Here is a 24995-nt window from a genome sequence, read left to right as displayed (position 1 = left end):
GAAAAATGCCCATTGCTCAGCAACCAGTGGAGATTTTTTAATTCTGTAAACGACATGATATTCCTTATTTCCTTACGGATATTCCCAGAAATTATGAAGTGCATCATTTTGCACAATGAATTTCTAGACGATTTTAAAGATGGCGGCCCACCTTGAAACTTGGTCAAAGGAGGAAATCAGAGCTGTCATACGTTTTTTGAACGCCAAAAGTCTGAATCCTACCGAAATTCATAAAGAACTTCAGAGTGTATATGGTGAGCATGTTATAAGCCGTACACAAGTCTATCACTGGTGTAATTTGTTTGAAGCCGGCCATTCCGACTTGACAGACAGGGAAGGAGAGGGCGTTCGATAACTGCGACGTCAGAAGACAATGTGAAGCGAGTTGATGAGCTTATTCGTCAAGACAGGAGGTTGAAACTTCATGAAATCGCAAGCAGTCTTGAAATTTCGGAAACTTCTGCCCATAGAATTGTATTTGATGAACTTGGCTACAGAAAAGTCAGCGCAAGATGGGTTCCTAAGCAATTGACAGACAATCATAAAGAAAAAAGATTGGACATCTGCAGGGAACTTTTGAGAAGAGCTCACGCAGGGTTCACGGGCATACTGCCAACGCCGGCGGAGACATTCTAGGGTACGATGTGACTTTTCTTGACAGCATAGTCACCGGTGATGAGACTTGGTTGCGCCATTGCACCCTAGAAACAAAGCAAGATTCGATGACATGGAAACATCCATCCTCACCTGTCGCGAAGAAATTCAAAGTCATGCGGTCAGCAAAGAAAATAATGGGAACTGTTTTATGGGACAGTCGTGGTGTTATTCTGTTCGAAACCTTACAACCTGGAGAAACAATCAATGCTGCAAGGTACTGCCAAACTCTTGACAAGCTTAGGGAGGCCATTCGCAGAAAGCGCCCAGGGCAGTTGACCAACGGGTCATTTTGCAACACGACAACGCTACACCCCACACAGCACGAGTGACGCAAGGTTGGCTAGAGAAATATGGATGGGAGATTTTGCCACACCCACCACACAGTCCAGACCTCGCACCATCTGATTATCACCTCTTTGGGCCACTGAAACGTGAGCTGGCAGGAAAGCGCTTTGATGTCGATGAAGAGCTTGTTGACCATGTGCGGAAATGGCTACAAAACCTTGACGGAAATTTCTTCCGAGAGGGTATCTATTCCATGGTGCGGCGTTGGCAGAAGTGTGTCGACAGACTTGGCTGTTACGTAGAGAAATGAAGGACGAGTCAAGGTATGAACACGTGCAAGAATTTTGTTGATAGCATAAAAAACGCGGATTTGACAGGCATTTTTCGGTTAATTATGAAAGAGCCCTCGTACTTCTATTCGTAAACGACATATCACACCATAAAGGTATTGCGCGTGTGCTGAAGTTTACAAGCGTAGTAAAAACAAGAAATAACATCTGAGTAAAGTTTCTGTTTTCATTGAGGAAATTGACTAATTTCTCAAAAAAGCCAAGAAGTTACCAGTTAACTGCTTTACTCGAGAAAAACTCGTATTTAGAAATTTGGCCAGAAAACTCGTCCTTCAAATTTCGATCGATTTCAATGACCCTCATCTTGACAAAAACTCTCAAACCTGGGACATCATGATGTAGTCCCGGGTCTGAGAACTTTTGCCAAGATGAGGGTCATTTAAATCGATCGATATTTGAAGGACAGCTTTTCTGGCCAAATGTTTATTCCAAATATTTCCAGAGTACAGCAGGTTACCCTGTTAAAATGTCTTTTTTTTCTGATTATTTTTACTTCAAATTCTCTCTTTTGGTTTATCAGACTTGCAAATAAGTGCTACACGTCGGTCTCGATAATAATAAAAAAAAAGATTATGCTGGTTGTACAGCAACCAAAGCGTACATATATGTAAATCAGTGAGCATTGATTGCAACAAATATGAATTTTTTTTCTGTTGCAGGTAAGTTGGGGGTTAAAATAACATTCTGAATTATATTCTTGTTAGAAAATTACATTTTTCACTTGTTATGAGAACAGTTAAATATGCTACAATAATTAATTTCTAACTTTACCATTCAGCATTTAAGACAGGGGAATATGAAGACTGCAAAAGCAAAGCAGAAGTGTGTCTGCGGACCGTTGCATCACTTCCGGGTGACGACATCAATAAGAGCGAGGTTATGGCTAGTTTGCACAGTTGCCTTGGCAACGCATGTATCGCTCTCAACGACTTTGACGGCGCCCTAAATCACCATCTGGAAGCCTTGGCTATTGGAGAGACAGAGTGAGTTTTCTAAACAAAATGAATTACAATTCCATGTCATGTGGTAGAAATATCTAAAAATTTCATGAATAGGGAACGAAAGTGTGATGTCAAAAAATGATCCCAATCTCTTTGAAAGTGTAAAACCACTCTTCCGGGGGACTGGATACATACCTTGTCTATTTGAACTTCTGGTTTCAGAGTGATGGCATCTTATTTTCTTGATAAATAAATGCTGGTCGTCAAGAGGATCATCCCTCCTCGTTCTTTTACGTCCTGTAATCCTGCCTATACATCCTGCTACTGTAATAGTTATGACACATGTTTGTAACCTATTCATTATTAGTGCTCCGAATGGTTGATTACATACACACTGCCAAGGATTTAGGAACCAAAAGAATAGAGGGTTTGATATTACGACTTTTCTTCTCGATTGTCGTTTTGACTGAGCCTATATAATGTTATCGATCGCCTGAAAATAGTATTTTGTCGCGGGTGGTCTAGATGTTTAAATGATAAAAGATAACTATTGCTTGATTAAAAGGGATTAACATGTAGATATTTGACCAATCAAACCGCGGGGCTAGTGACACGCCCTCAATCCTGCTTCTATTGTTTGTTAACAACCAGCTACATTACTTAATTATATAGTTGGTTGTTTACAAACAATAGAATGAAGGAAGTTGACATTACTCTGATCTTTGTTATGAATTGTTTCTAGACTTCAAGTTGTGTGATTAGTTTTCACTAATTTATCTCAACCAAACTATTAACGATTTGTGTTTAACTAAATACTCCGCCAGCCAAATTAAACATAAAGCACACAAAACTGGGCATGTGCGTAACCTTTAAAGTTGTTAGCTTGACCGTTATAATTTAGTGAGAACTAATTAGTAACACACTGTCTAAAAAGAACAACCATTTTTCTTTCTTGCTTCGTCTGGTACTGTTTTACACCCTGCTACTTAAATTCTCAATTTGATAATTCCAAAAATGAACATCTTCCTTCCTCCAATAATACAGAAATCTTCTTGAAGTCGTCAACCGATCCCTGGGCCATCTGGGCAGGATGTACATTATTCAGAAACGATTCAACAAGGCTCTTGAAGTGTAAGTTTATCAGATTCTGATTCTAACATTGGATACATACAGTAACATTCTGGCAAACGCTTTATTTATGTATTTTAAAAAATATATTTAGGTATTGAAATTTCTTTTTTCAACTCGAGCTTTTATATAGTGCATTAAAACGTATATCTTTGCCTTTATTAAAATACGGTTCAGGATCAAAAGTAACATCTCACAGGTTAAGGATGTGGTGTCCGAACCAATAGTTTATAGTGTTTAACTCTTTCCTTACCAGCCATTATTAGAATTTCCCCCGAATATTCACACCCACCCGACACAAAAATAGACTTTTTTTTTCTTACTCAAACAAAAAAGTAACAAGTGCATTCTATATAGAATGTTGGTCAGCAAAATGAGCTCTACAAAACAGTATTTAGTATTTATTGCATTCTATATATATATTAGTGCATTCTATACAGAATGTTGGTCAGCGAAATGAGCTCTACAACACAGTGTTTAGTATTTATAGCTGTAATCAAAGCAGTTCTTTAAATTTTGTCATGTACAAGAGAAATCAGAATGAAAAAATTTTGGTTGAATCGTAACGAATGTGACAATTTTCTATGGTTGGTAAGGAGAGGGTTAAATATTCCAATCAATTCTACAATTTTGTATTTTCATATTTTTTTAAAACGAAAAATTGTCAATTCAAATTCTTGAGCCAAGGTTGGACACATTTTTACGTCGCAAACATTCCCGCCAATAAAGAAATGGTACTCTATTTAATTTCTCTGGTCAAAACAAACGAGCTACGGGACGACTAACGACGACAACAACAACAACAACAACAACAACACAACAGCAACAACAACAACAACAACAACAATATTACTTCTATCTCTCGATAGAAGCGATTTAAAGCAACTCAAGGACGAAACCAGCCTAACATTTGCATTAGAGAGTGTATATTGCTCTATATAAAAGCTGAGGCGCCTAAGTTAGGCACACAATTAAATGCACACGATAGAAACAATTATCGGGGAATAAGAGGAACAGCCGAAGCTGCAAAGTCGAATGACATCGAAAGCGGAAGGCTTAAGGTCAGCTATAAGTCAAGTCAAAACACGCTGCTACTGGCCTGATAATCATTTTATTCCTAGGTATAAGAGTATAGATATAATGATCTTGGCTAAGAAGCTCACAACATTGCCACCCGGAATTATAACGGACCAACGCGCAAAACTATGTGTAACCATGAAGTTTTATAATCTGGATAATTCAGTTTAATGAAAATAACTCATAAACGTGGATGGCAAACAAAAACAATAACAAAGACCTGGTTGACGTCATTTTAATTCTATCTATATATTATAGTAAAGCTCATTCGAGAACTAGACTTTGCGCTGTCAACATAGGGATTGGGGACCTAAATGTCTGAAAGCTAGTGTCATACAACAAAAAAACATTTAAAAAGCTTGAGCATGCATATAGCGCAATATCCACTAAACGTGCTCAAAGGAACTATCATAACATTTCCTTTTTCCAGATTTGCAAGGAAAGCGCCAGCAGTTGTAAGCGCCGAGGAAGTTGCCCAGGTGTTCCACGAGATCGGTAATTGTTTCCTAGCACTGGGTCATCTAGACTATGCCAGGGACTGCGGAAAGAAGGCGCTAAAAGCCGCTTTAGAAGCAGACATCCACTACTTCAAGTTTCAGTCTTGGGTTCTCATTGCCGTGTCTGAATGTAAGGAATTTTTGGTGTCATCATCATCATCATCATCATCATCATCATCATCATCATCATCATCATCATCATCATCATCATCATCATCATCATCATCCTTATGTCATCGACATTATTCTCATTATCATCGTGGTTGTCGTGACGGTCATCATCATCATAGTCGTCGTCGTCATCATCACATCATCATCATCATCATCATCATCATCATCATCATCATCATCATCATCATCATCATCATTAACATCATCATCATCATCACTAAGATCATTACCTATAATGCATATATATGACCCATCGTCTCAAAACGGTGTTATGTCGGGATACACTATATAGGCTACTGAGTATTCATTCCATAGCCACAAGAATGAAAACTGAGGTTATTTTCTCTTCGTTATGCTGGAGAAAAGATGGTATTTCTTTTATTACAAAACACTGGAAGTTAGTATTTCTCATTATTTTGTTTCTAAATTCACTTTTCGCGGTCCTACTCCGACACCAACACACAAACTCTGTGTAACCATGAACTTTATAGTCTAGTTGATACAGTTTAGTGAGAACAACTCACAAACGCGGATGGCAAAAACAATAACAAAGGCCTGAGTGACGTCATCTGCATACTATCTATAGCTCAGTTGGTAGAGCACTCGTTTCACACACAAAAGGATCGAGATCGACCCCGGTGAGGTCAAGATTGTTTTTTTTTTCTGAACCCCCCCCCCCCCCCAACCAAACCCTGTCCACCAAGCAGTATTTGGGTAGTTGGGAAATTGTTAAATCAGACAGAAGATACTTTGCGATAGACTAGCGCCCTATCCAAAGGGTAGCAAGCAATTGCTATTGTACGAATCATCCTGTTTTTTTATAGAGGGGAAACCCGAAACGTCAATTTTATCTGTTTTCGTAATTAAATTCAAGCTTACATTCAATTTCACATTGTTATTTATGAGTTTGTGTGATTTGTCGTTGTGGATCCATTTATCTATTTTTTTTTTGTCTCCAGCTCGACTGAAGCATCATGACGAAGCCTACAAGGCGTTTGAACAAGCATTGGAGCTGGCACAACAGAAAGGTTAGTCTGATCATTTATGTGATGCTAAATACTTCTAGAAGCTGTGGGCTGTAAAAAGTTTTTTGGAGTCTTTGTTTTTGTTTTTTATTAAAAAATACAAAGTATAATCATTGATGATAATATAGATAAACAATCAAATAATGAACAAAAATGATTATAACAGCTTCAAAAAAGAACAAAATACCAAACACGGAACGTTTCGGGCTCAAAACCCTTCTTCGGCCAACAACAACAAAAAAATAAAGACATAAATACATTATTTAATGCATTTATTTATAAATTGTTGTTGGCTGAAGAAGGGGTTTGAGCCCGAAACGTTCCGTGTTTGGTATTTTGTTCTTTTTTGAAGCTGTTATAATCATTTTTGTTTATTATCTGATTGTTTATCTATATTATCATCACTGATTTTACTTTGACAGTATTTTAAAATAAAAAACAAAAACAAAGACTCTAAAATAAAAAAATACAAAAAAAAAATAATAAAAAAAAACAAAAAAAACACCCTCCCCCCCCCCCCCCCCACAAAAAAAATAATCATAAAAAATTTAAAAAATTGAGCTTTTATATAGTACAATATCTACTAAAAGTGCTCAAAGCCCTTTACAAAGGGTCCCTGAACAACATGTAGAATGAGAAATTGACGATAGGCGATATTACATTTTCCCCCCGACCAAGACAACTCTATTACCGGCCAGGAACTCATTTTACACCTGACTACGGTGAGAGAATGTGAATAAATAGCCTATTCCAAGGACTCAACTACGCGTCACACAAGGCTCGAACCAAGAACCTTCCGATCAAAAAGCGAGTGTCACACCACAAGACCACATAGCCTGATAATAGATTAGCATAATGTGTCAGTAAAAGGCCTCTATTTTACGAGCACGTTTAGTGGATATTCCTCTATACAAAAACTCATTTTTTTAATTAAAAAAAAAAATAATACCATATTGCGGCAGTTGGTCACATTTATACTGTAAATCAAATACCAGATTTAAATTTTCAGAAGTGGATAAATAAAGTTAATCTTGTCTTATCTTATCTTAAAATAGACCGTTTTATCTTATCTTTAAATGGACCATTTTATCTTATCTTAAAATAGACCATTTTATCTTATCTTAAAATAGACCATTTTATCTTATCTTATAATAGAACATTTCAGCTTATCTTAAAATAGACCATTTTATCTTATCTTATAATAGAAGATTTTATCTTATCTAAAATAGACCATCTTATCTTTTCTTAAAAGAGACCGTTTTAATTCATATCCAGAGAAAGAGTTTTATAATACGATATACACTATCTATTTTACTTTATCTCTATCCAGATGACCACGAAAGCATTACGGTGATCCTTTTTGCTATGGAGCATCTCAGCAAAACAATCACATCAATCATGAGAAAAAGAGCCATGCTAAGCGAGAGGCTCATGAGCCGTAGTAAGACTCAAACTATCATTGACCTGAACAAGAGGCCACACGCAGCTCGCATCAAGAAGAAGAAGAAGCGTCTGAGAAGAGAAGACACTGATCTCCAAGTCGAGTCGGCAATGACAACTCGCCAAAACACGATGCTGAATAAAGAGGTTACCTGGTTAGATAATAAAAATGGCGATGATGATTATGACGAGGATAATGACAGACCAAGGGAAGGTGGGATTGACGAGGAACAGGAAGGGGCCGAGGGTTTACTTAGTCCCACTCAGCACATGAGAAAAGGTTCGACCGTAATGTTCGAGAAAAGTCCTAGAGAGCTCGAACCTTTTGGAGATCCGAATATTCGAAAGCAGAAAGAGAAAGAGAAACAGATAGCAGCGACACTGAGTCGTCAAAACACACATTCTCGACATGGAATGTTGAAAGCGATTGGGGATAGTGGTAGTAGGAATGGAAGCAGGAGAGCGAGCTGGGATTACCACGAGGAAAGGAATTCTGGAAGGCATCGTGAAAGAAGCGAAGATCATCTACATACTCCTACAAGGTTAGAAATACCAGTCACCTCTCCCAGAAATACTGTTGACGCAAGTGAAAGAACTCCGAGACGTAGGAACGGTGATAAAAGAAGAGGACCGGTCGGAGGTGGAGAACCACATGGCAAAGACACGCGTTTATCTCCCTTGAGACATATCCACGGTGATGGTTCGTCTACTCCACACACTGGAAGTAACGAAGGAGTAAAACAAGGTTACTATGATGATGATTCTACTGTTCACGAAGATGGATTTTTGAGTCAAAGAGAAGAATACTACCACCCGTCGAAAGGTGGAATGCATACACATAGAGGCGGGTTCCACAGCAACAGGGAAAGCCGGACAGACAACCACCATGATCAATTCGATCCACCTGGAGCGGATGGTCGGAATTATAATAATAATACGGGTAGAGCAGGGTCAGAGGCCGATTCTGGAGTGCAACAGCATCGAGGAGGTGGAGCAAAGTCCAAGCTGAATGCTTCGATGAACATGAGGTCATTGCGAGAGACGCCACTGGTAGAAGAGGGTGATAGAGCGGGAAACACTGTGGCAAAGGGGGGTAACGATGACGAACACTTAGGAGATGTGACTGGAGTGAGTAGTGGACCTTTACCTCTGAACAGTAGAGTTGAGAATTTATCACCAAGAATGAATGATCTTTCAGTGACAATGGAATCCAGTTTCCGCGAATTAGATTTAGACATTACAGACACTCCTAGAGACAATTCTAATGACAACACGCCGCGGTATAAAAACAGCAGTGATCTGCACAATACTAGTACGCGATCTAGACGTGTAAATGCACGCAAAACGCCAGGGCGATTTACCCGTGATAGTTATTATGAAGACAACCCTGATGTGACTATTGGAAATACCGACCCCTCTGCTTCCATTGAGCATATCTCTGTATCAAGAGCTCATCATCACAGCAATAAAAGACAACCATCAAATGTTAATATTGAAGAGCTGAATCGACAGAGTCAAGATGCGTCCAATAGGGAAACTGTTACCAGAAGAATGCAAGAAAATGAAAACAAACTGGATCAAAAAAGCGATGATAATGCTGATAATGAAGAAAACGTTTCCGCTAGACATGGCGGTATGGCACTTGAGAGGCAAAGTTCTAAAGTGAAAATGCGTGGAAAAAGTAAAGAAGAAACCATGGTTACTTTAGAGACAAGTAAACCGTATAGAGTCTCATCAGCTGCGTCCGCCAGAAGTGGCAGGTCTAACAGAGATAATGAGGATATGGATGAGAAAGGCCCAGATACAAACAATACTGGACCTAAGAGACGTAACTCTAAGAGTAATGGAAATGAAGAATTTGCACATTCCCCTGAAAGGTCTCAGGCAAGTGGGTTCACGACCGGAAGTGGTTGGGATGGTGATGTAAGCACAGAGGATGCCACGAAATTGGGAGTAAAGAAAGATAAGGATGCGTTGAGGAAAAATAAACATGGCGGTGGTCGAAAACGAGCAGATGGGGAAAATAATGACGAGTCAACGGAAAAACATAAATCAAAGGCTAGAGAAAGGATAAGTAAAACGGAAGAGACTGCTGGAACATCAAATAAGGCAAATGAAGGCTCGAATAAACAATATTCCACGATGGACGACAGTCGGTTAGGTCCAATGACGAATGATGACGTCACTTTGTCTATTCATGGCGACACGGAAACAACTGTGACGACCTTGAAAGCACAGGAAGTGAAGGCCGATGTCATCAAAAACACAACAGAAAGAGACATAGAACACCAGAAGCTTGTCATGGAGGCCAAAGAATCCTACTTCGACCATAAACAAGCTACAAAATTACAAAGAGATATGAGAGAGTTGGAAGACATACCGAGCGCGTCACATTCGTCAAAGACCGGAGACAATAAACAGGCAGCTTTCAACGCGATGACCACTCGGTCTTTCCCTGAGAATGAGCAGGCTGACCCTGCCATTAGTACAACAATCCCATTGAGTGAAACTAGTGGAGGTCAAAAAACACCAGAGCACACATAGCATCACACATCCACACTAATAACTATTAGAGAAAGAAAGTAGGCGCGACGTCCCAGGAGTCTCGTAATAGTTGCGTTTAAGAACGTTGATCAACGCTCCTATTAAGATTATATTTACTAAATAGATAATGAAAACCCAAATCATCTTCATAGTACGTTGCTGAAACGGTATGCTTAACTTATCAATGGGAGCAATCTATATTCATGTTTTCGTCCAACCTAGTCATTGATCACATGATTTGTTGCCGTACAACGATTAGATATAGTTCAATAATACATATACACATACTGCTTTGTTTATGAAAGTTGTAAACATACCTATGAGTCATGCTGAGCAAAGCACCAAATTGTGACGTTGAGTATTTCTCAATCTGTGAACACTTTTCACAATGCGGGTCACTTTGAGCACACTTTGTAATGTGACCAATGGCATCGAGCACACAGATATGTACTATAGATCATCTCCATTGTGACCAATGGAAATAACATTTAAACACAAAAAAATCGACATGTCATGTATTACGATTGTTTACCTCTCGGATTAAAATTGACTAGACGAGGCTTTTTAACTCTGGAAAGAAACGTATTAAAAGATTTGGCCAGAAAACTCGTCTTTTAAATATCGATCTATTTAAATGACCCTCACCATGGCAAAAAAAACCCCAAAACCCTCAAACCTGGGACCTCGACAAAAATTCAGTAACCATTCAACTTTTCTAATAAAATATTATTGATATTAATATGAAATTGTAAGAAGGAAATATGAAAAGGTGTACCTATATGAAACCGTTCTAGACAAAATAGAAGGAAAATTATAAGAGACAAAATAGAAGGAAAATTACAAGAGACAAAATAGAAGGAAAATTATAAGAGACAAAATAGAAGGAAATTTACAAGAATGTATCGACGAAGGAGGCGGATGTTTTTTGGTGATAATATTGTCAATGTGGCGCGGTGTTTTAGATAAGTTGTTATATTGGTATTCAGCTTTAAAAAAATAATGATACCGTTCATTTGAATGAAAAAAGAGGGGGTTTTTATGGCAAAGATATTTATTCGGTATGGTCTTTGCTTCGTACCTGAAAGGTACCGAGTTCAACTGCCCGCCGCGAGGTGTGGTCTTGAGCACATCACCTAACCTTAGCTCAACTTGCGGTGCTGCACTGCGGCTGACGCCTGGGTTATTCCAGTCGTCTCTTGGAATAGACCCTATAGAATAAATTCCCCGCAGGGATGAATAAAGGGAAATATTATAATATTTATATTATTATTGTTATTCATACGATGTTTCTTTTCCTTTGCTAGGCAATATGTGTCTTTCTAATTGATAGCTGGTTGGAATAACGAAATTGCCATTACTGTCCTTATACCATACTGTCTCCAACAATTGATTGATCAATGTACATACATACTAACATTACCCATACCTTTTGTACTATTTTGTGGCATATTTAGAACATTTGCATATATATACTTCATTCACATCAATTGTAAATAGTATAAACATTTTGCTATTTATACTTGAATATTGCCAGGCTGTGACTATTTTAAAAAATGTGAATACATATTCAAAGCTTGAATATTTAGGAACATCCATCAGAACATAAATATCTATCATATATATATATATATATATATATATATATATATATATATATATTATGAGTGTTGGTGGGTACTCGTAGGTACGAAAGTGCTCGATAGTGATGGTTAGAGCTAATATAAAAATATAAATTGTCACTCACATTATATGGCCAAGACGTACGTTTCTGTGGCTTTCTTCCACGTCTTCAGTCGGCATAATGTCTGAAGAAAAAATGTATTCTTGTTTGGGTTGGGGACGTTTTTCATGGAGTAGTCTACGATTTTTTTCTTCAATGTTTTCATGTTGTGAGTGGTGTGTTGGCTACTGATACCGAGAGTGCTCAACTCAAACAGAATACATTTTTTTCTTCGGACATTATGCCGACTGAAGACGTGGACGAAAGCCACAGAAACGTACGTCTTGGCCATATATAATGTGAGTGACAATATATATATATATATATATATATATATATATATATATATATATATATATATTATATATAGGTATATATATATATATATATATATATATATATATATATATATATATATATATACGAAAATATCAAATTGAGAAACCAGTGAACAGGCACCGGTATACGTTATAGATCTGAACATGTGTGTATGAAAGGTGCCAGACAAAGCAAGAAAGAAAAATACAAGAAAAAAAAATCTTAAAAATAAGTCTACCTGAATAGTTTTAGGATGTTTCTTTTTCTTGCAATTTTCTTTCTTGCTTTGTCTGGCACCTTTCATACACACTTGTTCAGATCATTATATATATACGAAAACGTCATATGTTATCCAAGTTGTTAAGTATCCGTATTACAGATCACCAGATACTATCGATATTTCGTCAACGATAGGATGTTGATTACGTCATTATACTGTTTGTTGATTTTAAAAAAAAGGAAGATAAAGCGACTGTCGTATTTAGATAGCCAGAATAGTCTGTTCTCACTAAATCCTAAGCACACAGATAGTTTTGTATTGGTTGCAAACATTTTATTTCTTTTGACAGGCAGAACTAATGAGAATATTTTTTCAATAGTTTACAACTATAAGATTTTAAGACTTTAAAAACTGATAAACAAAAATGTATATTATAACAGCTTCAATAAAGAACAAAATACCAAACACGGAACATCTCGGGCTCAAACCCGTTCTTCAGCTAACAATAAAAAACCCAATGAAAACATGTATTTATGTTTTCATTGTCTTTAGTTGTTGACTGAAGAAGGATGTTGATCTCGAAACGTTTCGTGTTCGGTGTTTTTCTCCACGCGCTTCAGAGTGCAGTCTGTTTCTTCGCAAAACAATTTTTTTTCAATGAATGATTACTGATCACCACTTAAGTGTTTATGTTAACTGTAAATGTTGAATATACAAAAATAAAGCGTTTAAATAACCGGGTGTTAAATCTTTTTTATTTTTCCAATAATATAATTCAAGGAAATAGAATACAATTTGAAAGCAAATTCAATGCTGTATCGGAAGCTACTATTAAAAGAATTGAACAAAAATGAATAAACAGCTTCAAAATAACATCACAAGTATTTGACAAATAACAAGTATCCATTCCAAAATAACATCACAGGTATTTGACAAATAACAAGTATCCATTCCAAAATAACATCACAAATATTTGACAAATAACAAGTATCCATTCCATAATAACATCACAGGTATTTGACAAATAACCAGTATCCATTCCAAAATAACATCACAAGTATTTGACAAATAACAAGTATCCATTCCAAAATAACATCACAAGTATTTGACAAATAACAAGTATCCATTCCAAAATAACATCACAAGTATTTGACAAATAACAAGTATCCATTCCAAAATAACATCACAAGTATTTGACAAATAACAAGTATCCATTCCAAAATAACATCACAAGTATTTATTGACAAATAACAAGTACCCATGTATGCTTATTGTGCGAATTCTTTGAAGCTTTCTAATTATTTTTGTTTAATACTTTTGAAATGTCATATAATGTTATAATCTAATCCCCATTTGATTTAATGTATTGTTAACGTCATACAGTTCATAATTATTTATTATTTACAAATGTAATGCAATTTGAAATTATATCATGTTATTACACATATAAAACAACTTTGTAATAAACATATTTAATAATAATAAATTGTATTCATTGACGGTTTTTGTTCTATTATTGCATATTAAAACCACATTTCTAATAACCACTGTCATTTCAGTTGGGACCTTCTTTTCTTGACTTGGAATTAGTTTACTCAGTTTTATGCAGGCTGCGTGTGTAGCGATTGGGAGAGGCATCGGCTGTACATTTCCGTGTTTGTTATTAAAAAGATTTGATATTTTTGTCTTGAACAACACATCCTTTGAAATCAGAAGCATGTGAATATGACACTACCAAAAAGAAAAAAAAAACTACACCCCCCCCCCCCTAAAAAGAGAGCTTTCAAACAGAGCATATCCACTGAATGTGCTCAAAGCCCTTTACAAGGGGTCCCTAGCCAACAGCAACACTTAACATTTACGTCTATAGATGACGCCTTTTGTGCGGTATTATAATTATTTCCTACAAATACAACGTTGTTAAAGGCCAAGTAGTCACTTTACACCGGAGTACGGCGTAGAATGTGAGTAAAGAGTCTTCCAAGGACTCAACTATGCGCCGTTTCGACAACAAAAGAAACAACAACAAAAGAAACCAAAAACAAGATAAATACAAAAAAGAACAAAAGCTGTAATTGCAATTTGTAAATTAATCTTTATTGTCTTATTCATCATTTATATTTATTCACATAATTGAAATCTGAAACGTCCCCATCAATTTCCTTTTTGGTTTTATTCTACGTGTTCATTACTTTTTCTTTATTTGTCTTCGTGAATCATAGTCAGGAAAGTTTTTATTCTATTTCTGACCCCTCGTCTCAAAACGGTATTATGTCGGGATGAACCAGATGCTAAAAAGTCAAATTATAGTTAAACTGGACAAAAATATGAAACGTTGGTATTTACCACAGTAAAATATAATATTCCTTCTCCTCTATAAAGCATATAAACTCAACGTAAGCATGATATTTCTGGCTACAAATTCCATTTTCAGCATCTTAATCGTCCCGACTTAATACCGTTTTGAGACGAGGGGTCACATTTGTTTATTTTTATTTTCTTCATTTCGCTTTCCGAATCAAATTGAATCAAAGTTATATTCCACTTGCTCATTGTTTTTTTACTCATTTACGCGAATTTAATTGAAGCAAGCTTTTATTCAATTTGTTCATTGCTTTTTCTCCATTTGTAACTCATTGAATCAATTTGATCTAAGTTATTATTCTATCTGTTAATTTTTTTGTTCATTAACGTGAAGCAAGTTGAAGGAAGCTTTTATTTCACTTGTTCATTGCTTTTTCTTCTTTTATTCTATTCAATTTAAAGCAATATTTTATTATTTTTGCTCATTGTTTTTTTCTTTATTTATTTGTAAATCAAACTTACGTAAGCTCTTATTCTATTTGCTCAGTGTTGTTTTTTTCTTTATTCGTTTCTCCAGTCAATCAAATTAAAGCAAGTTTTTATTCTATTTGTTCATATATTTTTTCTTCACAACTTGTTTATTGCTTTTTTTCTTTCTTCGTTCGTCATTATGAATTGGAACTTTTGCGAATATGTAAGACCTGTAAAGTACTAATATCATTTCTTAGTGTTACCGATTTTACACCTGAGAATTGTGGGAAAATGTTAATAAAGAGCCTTTTCCAATGATTCTGGTGGATGGTGATGTAACAGTCAACATGTTAATAGACGAGAGAAGGGGTATGTGGGAAGGAAAGTATTGGGTGTATACAATTAGCGGGAAAGAGAAACAAGGGACGCCCAAAGACTAGATGGTGGGATGGGGTAAAGGACAATATGAAAGAATTGGGCCTGGAGTCTTCATAACTTGTTCATTGCTTATTCATTATGAATCGGAGCTTTGTTCTTCTTGTTCATTGTTTTCCCTTCATTCTATACAACGAGACCCGTATCACGTGACATGGAGTAAAACAAGGACGACGTGTTGGTGAGGAGAGACTTTGGAGAGTCGTATTCTATCACGTGACCATCCTCTAGAACTACAACACTGTGGATTTACAAACGAAATGGTAGAGGAAATGAGACACAATTAAACCAAAAAGTTGAACTTTAAAAAAAACCACAAACCACCCCCCGCCCTCACAATAAAACTCCTCAAAAAACCCAAACAAAAACAAACAACCAAAAACAAACGGAAACTCTACCTCCCACAAATTTTAAAAGACCCAACCCCATGACCTACCTGTCACAGTGAGTTATAGATTGGGGTCTGCTGGTGACCGTGATGATGGTACATGTTTGAAATGCCATACGTATGATGTTGTTGATAAACTGGTCGGTCTGCGTATCCATATAGGATGGAGTATTCGACTCCTCCACTACAAGAACTCTGGTTTTACGAAGGAGAGTCCGGGCTACGCACATCAACTGACGATGTCCGGCGCTGTTGGTAGGCAATGTAAATACAAATGGATTATTAAAGAAAACGTGTGCACGGTTTTAGCCCAATTTCTGCAAATACAATGAATATGAAGAAAATATATGTATTTATGCATTTATTTCCCTTGTTTAACATAGCTGTAATTGGGAAAATGCAAGGCCTTAAACCGAAACGCTGTGATTGATTGTCAGAGTGGTTTTATAGCAGATGAGTTTTTAATGGGTCTTGGTAACCTGTGTGCAATCAATATAATATATATATATATATATATATATATATATATATATATATATATATATATATATATATATATATATATCAGCTGGAATACTGAATTCGTTCATATAAGATTGACTAACCTCAAGTTCTCTCCGCTGTCTCCAACATCAAAAGCGAGTTGTTCTTCCAGTTGAGCAACGTAGGGTTTTAGATGAACACGTGCTAACGATGCCCATATTTGGTCATCTGTGAACTCCCCGAAAGGGTCAAGGTTATACCGAAGAGAACCAGAGAAAAGCACAGGATCCTGAAAATAGCAAGAACATTTTTATTGAAGTCAATTTGTAATAGAATGAAACGTTTATGGACATACAAAGTAGTCCTTCAGAGCTATTAGGCTCAAGGAGCCGAAGTGTATCCCGGTTTCTATAGCGTATAATGGACAATAGCAATTGCTAGCTACCATTTGGATAGGACGCTAGTCTATCGCAATGAACTTTATTTAGATCTAACAGAGCTAGCTACTCAAATCACTGCTAGGTGAACAGGGAAAAAAATTCCCGACTTCACCCGGAATCGATCTCAGTCCCATTGCGTGTGGAGCGAGTGCTCTACCAACTGAAAAATAGGACCCCCTTATGGATAACAATGGAATACTCTAGGTCTTTGAACAGGCATTGCGAACAAGAAGCTAATTTACATTACAATTGATCCGGCTTATTATTTCTTTTATTATTTATTTTATATTTTAAAATAAGAAGAGGGGAGGATGGGGGGGGGGGGGGGGGGGAGAGAGGAGGGTGCTAAGGTGCAGGAGTATTTTTCAGGGTCTGATGCCTATTGTTCCAGTGATGGATTGAAAATATATGAATCTGAGTCGATTGCTTGTTTTCATACATCATTGTTTATGATCTTCTCTCTTGTTCCACGGTGGTGAATTCTTGATTTTTATTTATGCTTGGCATTGACATAAATAGGTACCTACTTTCGAAAATTTCTTGTATAAATGTCAAACTTAATAACTTGGTTATGTGGTCTTGTGGTATGATACTCGCTTTTGGATCGGAAGGTTTTGGGTTCGAGCCTTGCTTGGAAAAGGCTCTTTACTCACATCAACTCACCGTACTCATGTTAAAATATCCACTAAACGCGCTCAAAGCGCTTTATAAAGGGTTCTTGACCAACAGCAATATGTAACATGCAGAACGAGACATGGCGCCTGTTGGCGAGATTATAATTTTTTTCCCGACAAAGACAACGCTGTTAACGGCCAGGTACTCGTTTCCCACCTGAGTACGATGAGAGAAAGTGAATTAAGAGACTTTTCCAAGGGCTCAACTATGCGCCGAGCGAGGCCTGAACCCAGGACCTTCCTACTCGAAAGCGAATGTCATACCACTAGACCACAACATAGCCGCACACGTTTCCAGTGAGTTACCATGCACTTACTTACCTGTGGAAGGACCGTAAGTTTATTTCTGAGGTCATGGAGACCTATGGATGAGATATCCAACCCATCGATGTAGATGCTGCCTTGTGACTTTTCAATCAATCGAAACAATGACGAGGTGACACACTTCGTGTTTGAACATGTCCGAGAGATAACCCCGATCTGTTGGAAAAATGTGTTAAAAAATATAACATTTGCAACTGTCAAATCTTCATCTTGAAAAAAGAAGAGAGATTAGTGGGGGGAGAAAGAAACAGAAACAGAATTTTAGACAATAATTTGAACATTCTACTAAAATTGATTTTTTAGAAACTTAAGTTGTTGTAGGATATACCAATGTAAAAAGTCAAAATAATATATGAATAGATATAGATCTAATGACTATTTATGTTTCTGCAATATCAATATATTATTTAAAATTTAAAATTTATTGCCCTTTGTCGACACATGGGTTTATTTTTAAAATACGCTCCTGCCCACACCTCCTTTCCCCCCCCCCCCCCCCCCCAATCCCCGCCCCAGAAACAAATCTTATTGGACAGGGATGGGGTTTTCAACAAAAGTGATTGCGGAAGAATTTGTGGAAGGGGAAGGGGGAGGTGGGGGGGGGGAGTAATTGTGAATATCATTTCCAAAGACTTGCGCCTGGACTGAAACTCTTGATCTAAGCCCCTCCTTACCAGCCATAGGAAAATCGTCACGTTCGTTACGATGCAGCCAACATTTTTCTCATTCTGATTTCTTTTGTACATCATAATATTTGAACAAATTTTTTTTGCTATAATTAAAGTATATTAACACTGTGTTGAAGAGCTCGTTTAGCAGAAAAAATATGTATAGCAAGAACTAAAAGCTTTTGTGTTTGAGTTAAATAAATCTATCTCTGTATAGGTTGGGTGTGAAGTTTTAGAGAAAATGGCTGGTAAGGAGAGAGTTAAGCGCAAGTCAAGCTGGATACATTAGAATTTCACTATAGCGATACATGACATTGAAATACGTTTATAATCAAGTTTTTTTTAAAAAAGGGCAAATCCACTTAATGTGCTCAAAGCACTTTACAAACGGTCCCTGGCCAACAGCAAAATGTAACATATAGATAGAATGCGCTTGGCCAAGGAGTTCACAACATTGCCATCCGGAAGTATAACGGACCAACACACAAACTCTGTGTAACCATGAACTTTTATAGTCTGGTTAATACAGTTTAGTGAGAACAACTCACAAACGCGGATGGCAAAAACAATAACAAAGGCCTGAGTGACATCATCTGCATACTATCTATAGAATGAGACGTGAAGCCTGTTAGGCGATATTACCATTTTCCCGACAACGCAGTTAATGGCTAGATACTCAATTTTCACCTGAGCACGGCGAAAAAATGTAAGTAAAGAGTCTTTTCCAAGGACTCAACAATGCGCCGAGCTAGGCTCGAACACCAGGGCCTTCCATCCGAAAACGAGTGTCATACCACTAGACCACAAAGCCGCACAAGGAAAGTATTAATAAGTTTTAAGGCAAGTAATCATAAAATGTTACCTTCTCTCCTCCACCGATGCGAATATTGACATCTGTAAGTAAGTGCTGTGTTCCTTCGTCGTCCCCAGCGCTGAATTCGTGGAATTCCACATGTCCAGGAAAAGGCCAAGTGGCTGAAGGACGATTGTCAGTGAGTATCCATTCTCCCTGAAATGGTTATGTAACAAAATATTGTCAATCTTTGTGTCCATTCACTCACTCACTCACTCACTCACGCACTCACTATCCAGCGTCGTCCTCATTGACGTTGGCTGCCCGCAATCTGTGATAACAAAAGTCCGCCCATTCTCTTCGTCTGTTGACGTTATCATAATATAATTCTCTTCCATTCATCTCTGTTAATTCTCTTCCATTCATCTCTGTTAATTCTCTTCCATTCAGCTCTGTTAATTCTCTTCCATTCATATCTGTTCAAGTGCTGCAAAATAGTTATTGACCTTTTACAGTCGGGGTTCGGATTTTACTATGACCTGACAGTACGCTTGATCTCACCATTTGTGCCAAGGCAACATACCAGCGATGTGACCTGGGGCTTGCAATAAAACTTGAATCGTATTGTTGTTATTTCTTTCTGGTCGATGACTTATAAGTCTCTAATCACGAGCAGATATTAAAATATTATGATAGGAGACCCTTTGATCGGCAACAAACTTAGTCTCGTTCGCTAACAAAGGATTACAAATGTTACTCACTGAGTTGGAGTTTATCCCGGTGGAACGGAAAATAACAATTGCTAGCTAAACTTTGAATAAGACGCTAGTCTATAGCAAAATTACTTTCCGCCAGATAAAACTGTCCTAGCTACCAATCACTGTTAGGTAGACAAGAGAGGAGGGGAGGGGGTCAGATCAATCTCGGTCCATTTGCGTGTGTGAGACGAGCGCTTAACCAACTGAGCTATCGGGAGTTCCATTATTTTTTTTATGGCCTCTGCTCTTATCTCTTGCTTTATCTCCGAGTATTGCTTTATTTGTTCCACAGATCCAACATTGGTCTCCATACTGGCTATAGATGACATCAGGCGGGTTAACAAAGGTGACAACTGGGGTAAAGAAACAAAGAAAAATCACACTAAGCACAAAATTGGTATGTATAGGGAATGAGATTAGCGGAAGAGTAGCGTCCCTTGATTGGACGTCACCCATAGTCTGTGACGTCACCGGCGGAAATGTTATTAGAGAGAGAACGTCATGTTGGTTGTGCGCATGCGTCTCTCGTCCTCGTGCCGCGCATGCGTCTCTCGTCCTCGCTACCGCGAGAGACGCATGCGCGGCACGAGGACGAGAGACGCATGCGCACAACCAACATGACGTTCTCTCTCTAATAACTTTTCCGCCATTGACGTCACAGACTATGGGTGACGTCCAATCAAGGGACGCTACTCTTCCGCTAATCTCATTCCCTATAATGGGTGATCTAAATTAGTGTTTTTCAACTGGGTATATTGTATTTACCAGAGTGCACCTAAATACGCTTCAACAGTCGCAATGTCACTTCCCTCGTAATGGCGCATGGTAACTTAGTAACTGGCTCTAAACTATCTGAACAATGGCGGACGCCCTTATGAAATATTTCTCCGACGAGCATTAAAGTGTATTCAGAGGAAAAAAACACCATTATAAATCTGATCATGTTTTGACTTTTACACATTCTGATCACAAGACATATGAAAAGTTCTAGCTAGCATGAAGAATAAAAAGTAACGATTTTCTTTGTTTAGAACCACGATGGTCGCCGTTGCTGGGCGACGTGACATCAGACTATTGAATCCAATTTTAAAGGATTTATCATTTTGATTGGATGTACTTGGTGTGGAGATACAGAATCATCATCATCATTGCCTTTTTCACCCTGGGTCAGGGTATAGGCCACAGACAAACAGTTTCCATCCTTCTCTATCCTGAGCCAACTTTTTTATCTCATTCCAGGTCTTACCACTTCTCTGTATATCAGCTTCTTTAATTCTTCTCCATGTTCCTCGTGGCCTTCCCCTTGATCTTCTGCCCTGAGGGTTCCAGTCCAATACTTTCTTTGTTATAGTTGAGTCATTCTTTCTAAGCGTGTGTCCAATCCACCTCCATCGTCTTCTTCCTATATCCTCTCCCACTGGTTTCTGCTGTGTTCTTTTCCATACTTCTTCATTTTTTATTCTATCCATCCATTTTATTCTGAGTAGCTTACGCATGCACCTGTTTACGAAAATCTGTACCCTCCTTATACATGCCTGTGATGCGTTCCAAGTTTCACATCCATACAGTAGGACAGACTTCACGTTTGAGTTGAAAAGTCTTAGCTTTAGTTGAAGGGAGATATCTTTAGTTCTCCAAACTCTGTTCAAAGATGTGAATGCAGCCTGTGCCTTTCCTATTCGTGCTTTCACCTCTGCTTCCGTGCCTCCATCCTTGTCAATTATACTTCCGAGATAGCAGAAAGTGTCTATATCTTCGAGTTCCTGATCTTTTACTTTGATCTGCTCCCTTTGTCGCGTACCTATCCTCAAGACCTTTGACTTTGCAGGGTGAATTCTTAGACCAATTGATTTCGAGAGGCTGTTTATAATTGTGGTTTTTGCTTGCATCTGGTCCTGGGTGTGGGACAAAAGAGCCAGATCATCTGCAAAATCCAGATCATCCAACTGTGTCCAGGGGGTCCACTGTATCCCATTTCTTCTCTCTTTGGAGGTTTCCTTCATTAGCCAATCAATGGCAAGGATGAACAGGAATGGTGAGAGCAAGCATCCCTGCTTGACACCAGTCTTAATTTCAAAGCTGTCAGTAAGCTGATCTTCATGTACAACCCTGTAACTTGATCCTTCATACATTTCCTTAATGAGGTTTACTATCTTTTCAGGGAGTCCATAATGTGCCAGAATTTTCCACAATGTTGCTCTGTCAATACTGTCGAAAGCCTTCTCGTAATCCAGAAAGTTGACAATAAGAGGAGAGTTCCATTCTATAGACTGTTCTACTATGACTCGCAGAGAGGCAATCTGGTCGTAGGTTGAATGGTTTTTCCGAAAACCTGCCTGTTCGTCCCGCAGTTTAGCATCTGTTGCATTCTTAATTCTCTCTAAAATAATACGGTTGAAAACCTTTCCTGGGATAGAAAGAAGAGTGATGCCTCGATAATTATTACAATTACTGAGGTCCCCTTTCTTTGGAAGCTTGATAAGATGTCCTTCCTTCCAATCCTTTGGGAATATCCCGTCATTCCAGATTCTCTCAAATAGTGGGTGCAGGGCCTCAGCATTTCTTTCCGCATCAACTTTTAGAGCCTCCGGTGGAATCTGGTCTGGTCCAGCAGCTTTCCCCCTTTTCATCTTGTTAATGGCACCGACAATCTCTGCTATCGATGGTGGATCACAGCTAATTGGTAGCTCATTCCTTGCAGGCAAAATTTCTGGCTGGTTGTCTGGTGTGGTCTGTTCAGAAGGCAGTTGAAATGTTCCCTCCATCGTTCAGATTGAGCCTCTTTTCCAAAAATAGTTTTCCCATCTTTGTCTTTGACTGGTACCTCTGGTTTCCCATATTTTGCAGCAAGTGTCTTGGTAGTTTGATAAAGGATCCTCATGTGTCCTCCAGTCGCTGCTGCTTCTGCTTTCTCTGCAAGTCTGTTCATGAATGCTTCCTTGTCTTTCTTCACAGATCTTTTGACTTCCTTAGCTATGGCTCGATACTGCTCTTGTGCATCCAGTCTCGAAGCCCTTGTTCGGCTTGCATTCACTTGTTCCTTCCTTGTTCTCCTCTTTTCAATAAGGTCCAAGGTGGTTGGACTTATCCATTCTTTATGTTCCGATTTCTTTACCCCCAATACCTCGTGGCAAGTTGTTATGTAGACTTCCTTGATCTTTGCCCAATGTGACTCTACATCTATGTCCTCCTCGAGCTCAGTAAGAGGTTGGAATCTATTACTCAATTGTAGTTTGAATTCCTCATTCTTTTCCCCATCAAGTGCATTCACCTCGAATTTTCTTCTTGTATGTGATCTGGCCCCGTGTTTTCTGAGTCGGAGCTTAAGCTTTGCCAATAGCAGGTGGTGGTCTGATCCAACATCTGCCCCTCTCCGTACTGTCACATCTTCCAATGAACGTCTGAATCTACTAGAGATACAAAAATGATCAATCTGATTCTCTGTCACACCATCTGGTGAGACCCAAGTTGCTTATGGGGGAACACTGATCCTCCAATCACCAAACTGTTGAATGCACAGAAATTTGCAAATCTCTCTCCATTATCATTCATTTCTCCCATGCCATGACGTCCCATGATACCTTCATAGCCTACGTTATCCTGTCCCACTTTTGCATTAGCATCTCCCATCAATATGTTGATGTCTTTTCTTGGCAACTTGCCAATGACTTGTTGTAGCAGACCATAAAATGTATCTTTGTCCTCATCTGTTGCATCATTTGTTGGGGCATAGATCTGTACAATGTTCATGCTGATCTTCTTACTCCGTGTTGTAAAGGACGCCATGATGATCCTTTCTCCGCATTGTTCCCATCCTCTCAGTGACTTCTGGGCAAACTTGCTTAGAATTATTCCTACTCCCTGTGTATGAATCCCGTCCCCTCTCCCTGAATATAAAATCTTCTCCCCAGACTTGAGGTGTTTCTGTCCGAATTGTATCCAGTGGGTTTCGCTTACTCCAAGTATATGCAGCCCGTATCTTCTCATCTCAGTCACAACTTGAGAGCTTTTTCCTGCTTCATACATGGTGCGAACGTTCAACGACGCAATTCGAAGCTGCTTGTTTGGCGAAGACGTCATCGGATCAGCAGAGTCCTTTCGGCTTTGTCTGTTGTCCTTCATAAATTCTGTAATTCCAGAAACTCTTCGGTCGCCCAAGCTAAAAAAAGGATTTAGTTTGTCTGTCTGTGTTTCTGTAACGGTTTGAGTTTAACGGAAAGGGGTGTTAACCCTTTGCCAACCCCCAACCTGGAGGACCAGGTGACTCAGAGATGGGGGAATCACACACCATTAGTCGCCTTTTACGACACGCTGGCTTGGCGTTGGGCTATTCTTGACCCTCTCAGTTGAGGGACCCCGGGCACCACACGGTGTGGAGATACAGAATGCCGAGGTTAAAAGCAATTAAGTTACTCTACAAAAGCAGTGTAAAAATCAAATTATTATTTAACCCCTTACCGTAAATAATAACGCGTAATGGTAATAATACCAAAATCTTACGGTGCCATGTATTAGTATAGTAAGATAAAATGGCACTCTCTTACACATAGTTTTTAAATTACTATTCAAGTTTTCTTCTTCTTCCTCTTCTTCTTCTTCTTCTTCTTCTTCTTCTTCTTCTTCTTCTTCTTCTTCTTCTTCTTCTTCTTCAGAGGAAATATTGTCCATTAAAAGAATATTAAATAAAGCCCTTAATAGCCTTTGGTTATCTATATAAAAGCTCAAGTATTTTTTTTTAAATATTATTTTCTTGCAATTGGAAAGGTTAAGGGATTAAGTGGATATCAATGAAAATTCATACCTGCAAAGAAAATAATATGCTGATCCCAGCTAGCCCAGGGTCAGTGTTAGAAGATACGACAATCAAGATACCCGTGATGAAGA

General features: G+C 38.2%; 2 protein-coding genes across 3 annotated transcripts in view; one reads left to right on the top strand and one right to left on the bottom strand.

The window, feature by feature from the left end:
* The window catches only part of LOC144957767 (uncharacterized), a 39172-nt gene extending 28231 nt beyond the window's left edge, over positions 1 to 10941 (top strand). The window contains exons 12-16 of one of the 2 annotated variants that reach the window (XM_078889176.1): positions 2071 to 2275; positions 3278 to 3364; positions 4869 to 5065; positions 6066 to 6134; positions 7462 to 10941. In XM_078889176.1, coding sequence (XP_078745302.1) covers positions 2071 to 2275; positions 3278 to 3364; positions 4869 to 5065; positions 6066 to 6134; positions 7462 to 10115 — 3212 coding nt within the window. In that variant the 3' untranslated portion in view covers positions 10116 to 10941. The remainder of the gene's footprint in view (positions 1 to 2070; positions 2276 to 3277; positions 3365 to 4868; positions 5066 to 6065; positions 6135 to 7461) is intronic. The other variant, XM_078889177.1, reaches the window with a different exon arrangement.
* A 4664-nt stretch (positions 10942 to 15605) lies between these two features.
* The window catches only part of LOC144957599 (multidrug resistance-associated protein 1-like), an 18789-nt gene continuing 9399 nt past the window's right edge, over positions 15606 to 24995 (bottom strand). The window contains exons 7-13 of the mRNA XM_078888941.1: positions 24913 to 24995; positions 20312 to 20464; positions 19423 to 19569; positions 17890 to 18048; positions 16577 to 16743; positions 16020 to 16220; positions 15606 to 15824 (exon numbers count right to left, since the gene is read on the bottom strand). The exon at positions 24913 to 24995 is cut by the window's right edge and continues 41 nt beyond it. Of these exons, the coding sequence (XP_078745067.1) occupies positions 15710 to 15824; positions 16020 to 16220; positions 16577 to 16743; positions 17890 to 18048; positions 19423 to 19569; positions 20312 to 20464; positions 24913 to 24995 (1025 nt within the window). The 3' untranslated portion in view covers positions 15606 to 15709. The remainder of the gene's footprint in view (positions 15825 to 16019; positions 16221 to 16576; positions 16744 to 17889; positions 18049 to 19422; positions 19570 to 20311; positions 20465 to 24912) is intronic.

Source organism: Berghia stephanieae, chromosome 12 (genome assembly GCF_034508935.2).
Source record: "Berghia stephanieae isolate SIO BIC M18660-M18661 chromosome 12, UCSD_Bste_1.3, whole genome shotgun sequence".
NCBI classification, from domain to species: Eukaryota; Metazoa; Mollusca; class Gastropoda; order Nudibranchia; family Aeolidiidae; genus Berghia; species Berghia stephanieae.
Note: the sequence above shows the minus strand (reverse complement) of the source record. Positions and strands in the feature narration are given on the sequence as shown.